Source organism: Galleria mellonella, unplaced genomic scaffold (assembly GCF_026898425.1).
Source record: "Galleria mellonella isolate WM207_F2 unplaced genomic scaffold, CSIRO_AGI_GalMel_v1 utg133, whole genome shotgun sequence".
Classification (NCBI taxonomy): domain Eukaryota; kingdom Metazoa; phylum Arthropoda; class Insecta; order Lepidoptera; family Pyralidae; genus Galleria; species Galleria mellonella.
The window spans coordinates 526,674-535,755 of NW_026441990.1; the positions used below are offsets into that span (position 1 = coordinate 526,674).

The following is a 9,082-nucleotide window of genomic DNA, read 5'->3' on the forward strand; positions in this document are numbered from 1 at the left end:
TTATTGCGATTTTTGTACAAAAGTCAATTGCTTGGGTAGCTCTGTCCTATTCGTGTTTCAACCGTTAAGCAGTTGTTTCGGTTTGAAGGGTGGGATATGGCGTGAATTTACTGGGTACAGAGGAATAACACCCGAGTCCTCAGGAATGGCAACGCATGGAAGGTATGATGGGCGAAACAGTATACTCTGTTACGTCCATAGTACTGCTCATGTCTATAGGCGATGGTAACCACTTTCCATCAGATAGGCCGTCCGCTAGTTTGCCATTCTAAGTTGTATAAATAAAAATGTTACATAGTGTAGTTAATTAACACTAATTGCTTATAGCATATCTATATGGAATCTTATAGTTTTAATGCAATTTCGCCTGATGGAAATTATAAGAATTAAAATATTTTTAATAGATTAAAAATACAATTGTAAGGAAAGAGCAAATAAAACATTTTTATCTCACATAAAGTTTATTTCTGAAGTTTAATGTATCTATGACAAGTTTATCGGTTGTAAGAAATTAAATGAATGCTTCATAATTGATTCAGACGAGTCCATACATTTGTGCTGATTATTTACATAATTAAAATAACTAATAGGTAAATCTACCTACGTAGTATACTTGTATTATGATAACAGCTAAAGATTTTAAGCATATTTCCTTCACAATAACCTTATGTGTTACATATGACACGAATACTCTTATTGCTATAAAGAAGCGAACTCTGTACCTTTGTATCCTTCGTCATGAATCAAATGACTAATCAATCATCCACAAATACTATGGCCTAGCTATACATCTAACACTCCCATGAAATTATCAAGCACACAATACCCAAAGTGCATTTATAGTTCAATTGAAGTTATAGAAGACACTATAGTTTATCACTAAAGACCCATATAGATGTATTTATTTATTTGTGCAAATTACATACTTATAAACACAAGTGAAAATCAACCCTATTAGAATGCAGAACTAATTATTTTTAAAACATTTATTATAAGTTGTGTTATCTAGTAAATTGTTGTTTATATAACTCAATTTTACTAAATAGAGCACATCTTAATAAAGAAATCAAATTTATAAATGCATCTGGAATGTAACCTAAAGTAGGTAGTTGCCAGTTTGTATGATCGATGATAAATGGTTATTTTATTATCAAATTTGTCTCTTATGGACTTATCCATTGATTTTTCTACTACTGTATGTTCGTAGTAGTAAAAGATGGTACACAAACATGGCGTTTCAATATCTAAAGTTAAACGGTGTTGCCATGTCCTTCATAAAAGCCCACATTTACTGGCAACAATCTTAACATAAAAAGGTACGAAATTGTGTGACTATGAAGAGTTACATATGTAAATACACTATGGTGAACCCATTGAACAAGGAGAACTACTTTCCTCTAAACCTTTTTAGTATTTGTGAATTTGAGCATATATAATCTTGGGGCAAAAATAGTTGTGGTAATAAAAATCCTTTACCACTAGTTAACGTGAATTAATAAAATAAGAAATATTAAAATATCTTAATTGACCTGAACATACAATTAAGTCCGTCATAGCCAGAGACTTGTACATAGAGAGCTGAAGTTCTCAATGCGGCCACGCTAGTGTTTGTCTGTTATTTTTGTACATTTCTTATTTTGCATTCACTAATTAAGGCTTAGGTAAAACGTTAATGAGATGAGAGGTACGTGTTGTGATTGTCTATTCGAGGCGGATGAGTTCCACATCGAAGATGAGAGTGGAGTTTGGTGGGATTACTCCAGGGTGGCCCTGTTGGCCGTAAGCGTAGTCCGGGGAGCAGGTCAGTTTGGCGCGCTCGCCTACCGACATCTGTAAGAAAATAAATAAATCACTGGGAGGTAACAACTATAGTCTTTCATAACAAACTATTGTGGGTTTAATCCCCATAGAATACAAATATTAGTAATATATGATTAGGTCTGTTGTCTTGGCCATTTATTATGCATTTGTCTAGTTTGTTTTTAGTTTGGTTGTCTATATAGCAAGATATGGAGTAGGTAGCGTTATGTATTACATATCTTCATAGTCGTAGAATACTGATGGATCTTTATATGTAATCTTTGTCAGATCCGTCAGTATTCTACGACTATGACGATATAGCAGTGTTCTTATCTACAAGGTATTTAGATTACGAATTTAAAGGGATAATATACCTTAGCAACACCCTCGTCCCATCCTCTGATGACTTCTCCCTTGCCGATCTTGAATTTGAAGGGCTTGCCACGGTCGCGCGAAGAGTCGAATTTCTGCCCATTTGTCAGTGTGCCTGTATAGTGGACCACCACTGTCTGCCCGGTCTTTGGGTAAGTTGACTCTGTAATTTGTATATGTAAATATTATAATAGACATATTTAAGGGAATGGGGATTGTTAATAATGGGGACTAGTGCCCTCATTGCTAGTAATATTTCTAAAAAGTTAATCTCTAATAAGTTAATATTTCAAAAAAATTAAAATGTAATCTTTGGAAACCAAAATTATTAATCATTGAATCACTATGATGGGCCAATTGACTTCATTTAGATAAGTAATATCGTCATTCATTGGTATTTTAACAGTTTATACCAGCAGTGAAGATGGTCACCTCACCATTTCATATCTTAAAAATAAAAAAAAAGATGCATTTAAAAGCTTTTTTTTACAATTTTACTTTTTATGATTTTTGGTATATTATCTAACTTAGTGTGACCAGGATAATAAAAAGTAGCTTGTCTTCATCATCATTATATCAGCCTTTAATTGTGTACTGCTGAACATAAGTCTCCATTTGGGGTATTTTCCAGTAGTTGCCACACCGACAGGCAATCACAGGCTTTGAAGATGTTTTAAGAGGGACACTGCTGCCTAGCCCTCGCCCTTGCTTAGTCGCCTCTTACAACACCTACGGGAAAGCAAAGGGTTGCCTATTCTATGCTAGAACTACAGCTAGCTTGTCTCACTCTATACTAAATAGTATATGCCAAATTTTATAATATCTGATCTACCAAACTCACTTTCACATCTGTTAGTAAAGAAGGATATAAAATTTGTTACAGATAGAATAATCCATAACATAATTCAGGGAAATATCTTGGATTATCACAGAAAACTTATAGAGTTTAACCTACATTATGCAAAAGGTTAGATACATAACTAAGTTGTAAAGTGCAGTATTAACAAGAAACTTGGTAGGTACAAGCAATTCAAATTGTTTACTAAGTCTCTACCAAATAATGATAAGATTCTCATATTTGTTTTGATAAGGTGTGTCATGTAGATGTGATAATATATTTTGCCTCACATGGAGTAGGTATAGTACAAGAATACAATCTTATTTTCTTACATGGCATGAGTAGCTACATGGCTTAATGTAGGCATATCAATAATGCTTAAAATAATAAATTTTCCTAGAGAGTTCTTCCCTAGTGATTACAGCATCAAAATCAGTATACAAAGATTTCTTCGGGGTAAGTAACATGCATGTGACACTCATGGTGTTACAGGCGTTCATATGCTACAGTGCCTGTTTACCATCAGACTGGCAGTGTGCCTGACTAATACCTTCATGGTATAAAAAAAAATGTAAAATAAAATTAGTTTAATATTATACAATTTGTATGGAATATTGTAGATAATTTTTGTTTTTCTAAATGACTAATGTATGTTATGTTTATTTACTAAATGTAATAATAAATAATAAAAAAAAGTAGTTTTTTTTTATACCACTGAGGTGGCAAACAAGCATATGGCCCACCTGATGGTAAGCGGTTACCGTAGCCTAATAGTAAGTAATAAAAAAAAACAATTTCAATTGTAACAAAAACAGTTATTATGATCTTAAAACAAGACTACTGAACCAATTTTTATAAAATTTGTATAGGACCAATCCAAAAATAAGTTTTTTATCTGAAATACAAATTTCAAATGAAAAACTAATTTTCCAAAATTGGTTTAGAACTGATAGATATGAGGTAACAAACATTAAAAAAAACTAATTAGATTGACAATAAAACCTTCTTTTGGAAGTTGGTTGAAAATGTCAATTTACAAATATGTATGAATAGAATAACTTAATGACCGAAGGATGGGCAGTAGCATCCCTCTTAAATCATCTTCAACAACTAACTGTGGTTACCAACCTGCCTGCCTAGTGTAGCAACTATTGGCAAAAATTCCCAATAGTGGGAGACCTATGTTACAGTGGGACAATTAACAATTGATAAACAAAATAATAACATGTTAAATAAATACAATAACAGTGAGTTAATATATTACATACTTATCAAATAAGGAGTACAGAAAATATGGGTTATGATTATTGATATTTATTGAATACTTCGATGATTTGAATCTAAACTTATAAAGTAGTAAGTTCAGATTTTTTTTTTTGTAACAGGTAAACTCAAATATACTTAAAAAAATTCACCTATAGATGTAGCTTTTGATCAATGAGCAACATGAACTGTATTTTATTAAAAAAATAAAATAAGTGTGAAGTCAGGGTGGGTTGATAGTTATTAATAAAAAGAAATCAAATAAAAAAAAATATAACTGGAAACATCAAAAAGACTGCCTTCAGCAGTAATTATATAGAATAAAAGGTAGCTAGACAAAAACAGATATACACCACCGAAAAATAATTCATACATAAATAGCTCTCTAAGACACTATTAATTAATATATCAATATATAAATCATAAATAAAGTTAATATTATAGTATTAAAAGAGCAGGTATTATTTTTTAAATGAAGTATTGGGTGTGGTGTATTGAAGAAAATGTTACAAGTAAAATTTGTTGCTTGTTACTTACAATTTTTATCGCATTCGTGTTAAGAAAGATTGTTCTTTTTGTTTGTTTAAGTATGGACGATAACTGTATAAGACAAATTTAATACAGGGTTATAAATATTTGAGCGGAATAAATATCTTTTGATATCATAATTACGTGAAAAAAATATAAGTGAAATGTGTAAATGTTTTCAAAATATATGTAAAAGTTAAAAATGACAAGTCACTGAAATTAATTTGTGCTTGAATTAACCGGATGGCGTCTTGTAATTCGCAATGCGTCGTATGCATATTAGGCATAGTAATGTGAGTAGGTTATTATAGAATTACCAATATTTCTATTATTTATTTTGTAATTTGACGTTATCTAGAGAAGTCAATAAAAAGGTGGAGAATTTAAATGAAAAATGCAGTAAGCAAGGCAGTATCGGTTATAGTAATTGTGCAAATAGTGATATAAAGGTAAAAAAATAATTAAATATAAAACTGTAACTCACCATCACCAGGGGAAATTGTCTCGACATTGACTCCCATGATTTAAATATAAATTTATTTACAAAAAGAATTCCACAGAAATAAACCGAACGCACGCGACCAAAAGCAATAAATTTTCGGAAAGCGGAAATCGAATAAAAAAAAAAATATGTTGCCAGGTTAATTTAGATACAGTGTGGTCGATTCTGAAGCACAATCTGCTAATTCGGATACAATGGAATCGATTCTGTAGTACAATCTATCTTTAAAATCAAAATTTTAATTTAATATCTAAGTCAAAATTATAAATTTACTAAATGATTGTCTATAAAACAGTAATTTCACGGAATTATGAAATTAAAAATCAGATTAAGAGATAAGTTTAAAGAAGTGGCACCGCAGAATTAATCTCAGTGCGATCTATAGGTATCATAGTAAAATATTGAAACGTATTTTATGAATTCATCAACGTATTCAGTATGTATGTATGTTTTTTCTTCTGATTGTAAAAAAAAAATTAAGAAAGTTATAATGGCAGTTTTCTTTAAAAGTTATTAAAATATCACAGACATTTAAACACTTAAAAAAACTATAAGACTAATCTATCAAGGTTAAAGATATTTTAGATGCCATTTATTTATAAATAAAATCCATAACCTTTTTATTTTGACGGACCTCAATTTTGAATTAGGCATTCAGTTAAGAAACAAGCTGGATGATTAGAAAGATGGCTCAGTTTAGCTATTTTTAGCTAATTAGTTAGAAAGAGATTGATTTAACAAGGCAACATTTGCTATTTTTTTTATTATTATGGCTCTGGATACTAACTATTTTCTGTCTATATAAATCGAGAAACCGATATCCATCTTTCTATATATCTTGACATGATAATAACCATTTAAAACCATTATGTTCTCTTAAAAATAAAATAAAACTACAGAAAGAGTATAAAATAATAATATATTTGAAGATAAAATATCTATTAATAAAACGAAGCGTCTAATTATTATGAGCATTAAATCGCTTAGTAGAAAAGTAATATATTTATGTAGGTAATAATATAAAACGCTTTCTGTCTGGATAAATTATTATTGAGTTTCTTTATCACAGATTTCTTATATACATACGTTATTTTCGATTTCGACTAATTTGATTAAAAATAATTACATTTCTGTGTGTATTAATTTCCAGGTGGGAGTTTAAGGACCTTCTTTTCTCAACTTGTTGTTATTAAATTTAGAGGTAAATAAATAGTGATTTTAAATTTAAAAAATCATGTAAAATACCATAAATACTAAGAAAGTGCAACACCATATTTTTTAGTAGCAACATATGATTGGTATAATGGGTGTTACAGTATATTTTGTAATGTTTATGGTGCTGTTCTATGTGCGATAGTTACTAGATTATATTAGGTGGGTCGATAGCTTGTTTACTATTTTCAAAGTAAATAAAAAAATACAATACGATGGGGTAAAATGAAAAACATTATACAAATATAAACATTTTATAACAAATATTTTGTATTCAACCTTATCATCAATATTTAGTGCCAGGCGATGGGAAATAAACATTTAATGGTAGGTATGTACTAAATCACACAATAGTAACCATAACCATAACACAAAGTATCTATAATGACAGGCAAGTGACAAACGAATCTATTAGTAGAATCGCTATCGCTAGTGAGTCTATGAGATAGAATGAGATGGCAACATCTGGTGTCTTTTTTTGCTAAACAAACCGATTTTGTAGATAGATTCGTTTGCCACTTGTATAGTGATAGATTATATAGATTATGACATATATTTTATTACCGTACCTATATACATGATGGATTTATGATAATTTAATATAGACAAGTTCTCATAAAGATGATTTTAAACTGAAATCAGCTTGCAATTATTAACTAATTTGCAGTAGTGTCTCGATTATCCGGATTTCGATTAAATTGTATTTATTTGGGTAGTCAACAATGAGTAATGTTTAAGTTTTAAGTTAATAAATTGTATTTGATTTTATTGGTTTAAATACTTAGCATTATTTATGTAAAAGGGGAAAAGGGATTGCTAGTAACAGGGTTTAACTGTCCCATTAATGGCAATATGTTAACTTGATCTTCACGTGGTTCTCCCAGGAAATCGTTGTAGTTAATTCTTGTAAAATTCGTAACAATAAGCTAACAAATTTGACTTCATTCTCACCTTAATGTCTTATTAGTGCATTGCTAATGTCTATCAGCAGATACCGGCGGTAACACCGACTGATAGATTTATTATACGTGTAATAATAGAGATAGATAGGTAGATCCTAGAAAATAACCAAAATAAACAATATAAAACAATAACATTTCTTTATATATTCAATTATCCGGATTTCCGATTTTCGAATGATTTACGATAATGATTAGTCCGGTTAATCGAGACTCCACTGTATATATGTATTTGGTTTTCATACAAAAAAAATATTTTATATCATCCTTTTTAATAATCTAAGTTTTTATTTCAGATTAGTGACAGAATACATTTATTTTGCGTTTTTAAGGGGATGGCGCTCTATATCTCTTTTAATGTCATTTATTAACTTGATATTTCGATATTTTTTAATTAGGTGTATATCTAAATATCCCACATCAAAGACTTTTTGGAGATTCATCATGATTATCTACAGTTTTATATTATTTGTGAAAATTGAATGGAAACATAAGTGGATATTTTAATTAAATGATCGAAAGTAGATGATTCAAAAACTAATAATTGTATTTGTGTCGTATAGGTGAAAACATTTAATTTTATTGATATTGTCATATTTAAGATTATTATCCAGGGGCGTCTTGCTCTTAAAAAGGATATATTATGCATTTTTAAACGTGTCTTTGTGCATAGTTTAATGCTTTGCTTATATCCTGCGGAACTAAATAATTCCGAACTGGGCACAGCCCTCCCGGCCTCTTTCTTAAATATGCCTATATTTTTGACAGTTCGTAATATAAAACAGTGAACGAGCATATTAGATTAATTTGATATCCGGGCCTCGATTATTAATCGATAGTTCAAAATCGATGAACGAACTAATTATGTATCTACATAAAGAATTTAATTTCCCAAATTTTAATTTGTCCATGCCTGAGCATACGATGTCCCGCGAGCAAAATTTCTCTTTGTCTAAGCATGCATGTTACGTTTTATTATGCATGCATGGTAAAGGTTTTATTATGATTGGACTAAAATGTCAGCCAAGGATTATCTGCCGTTAATCTTGGAAAGACGAGCTAAACGTAATGGAAAATTTTGTTAGTGGACAAACCCAGATAGTATGCTGACGCTGTGCAGGAAATTAGTGTTAAAACGTCTGTTATGTATCCATTATGCTTATATGACAATTTGGAACGCATAAGGTACCCTATTTAGAAGTATTCTTCAGATGACTGGTAAAACAAGAGTTCTTGAGACTATAACGGTGATGTGTGCGTTTCTAACATGACACAATTTTTTAATCGTTTTTGGGTCATGTTAAAATGACTTAAAAATTATGTCTGTTTAAGGTCACAAACGTAACCGTGCTACCTGAGAAAGTTTGTTTGCTCAGGCAATTATAGTGCTAATTTATGCTATTTCAATAGACAGTTGGTTAAATTAAAGTGCTTATATTTTGGGTAAATAATTTCTTGGATATTATTATAGGATTGTGCGTTTCGTTATACACAGAACAAGCAATTTTAAATATTCTATTCAAATTTAACATAATTATATCCTAAATATGTATAAGTACATCAGTTTTGTTATTTTGTGCATATTATTATATTTCTTTATCATTTTGT

General features: G+C 30.2%; 1 protein-coding gene across 2 annotated transcripts; it reads right to left on the reverse strand.

Annotated features, from left to right (window-relative positions):
- Nucleotides 1-442: 442 nt before the first annotated feature.
- LOC113511029 (peptidyl-prolyl cis-trans isomerase Fkbp12-like) lies at nucleotides 443-5,444 on the reverse strand. 2 transcript variants are annotated; one of them, XM_026894592.3, is made up of 3 exons: nucleotides 5,286-5,444; nucleotides 2,175-2,335; nucleotides 443-1,830 (listed from the first exon to the last, which is right to left on the reverse strand). In XM_026894592.3, exons 1-3 carry the CDS (start codon nucleotides 5,320-5,322, stop codon nucleotides 1,702-1,704), a joined length of 327 nt encoding a protein of 108 aa, XP_026750393.1. In that variant the 5' UTR covers nucleotides 5,323-5,444; the 3' UTR covers nucleotides 443-1,701. The 2 variants fall into 2 exon arrangements, with proteins under 2 accessions (XP_026750393.1, XP_052759096.1); XM_052903136.1 differs by lacking the exon at nucleotides 5,286-5,444 and adding an exon at nucleotides 3,014-3,089.
- Between the last annotated feature and the right edge of the window lie 3,638 nt (nucleotides 5,445-9,082).

What these genes read in the sequence shown, in the direction of transcription:
- LOC113511029 (XM_052903136.1), bottom strand. Translation starts at nt 3,074, where the DNA reads ATGTTATGGATTATTCTATCTGTAACAAATTTTATATCCTTCTTTACT. An exon ending in CTTTACTAACAGATGTGAAA is followed by an intron (nt 2,336 to 3,013) that starts GTGAGTTTGGTA and finishes TACAAATTACAG; the next exon opens with AGTCAACTTACCCAAAGACC. An exon ending in GGGACGAGGGTGTTGCTAAG is followed by an intron (nt 1,831 to 2,174) that starts GTATATTATCCC and finishes ATTTTCTTACAG; the next exon opens with ATGTCGGTAGGCGAGCGCGC.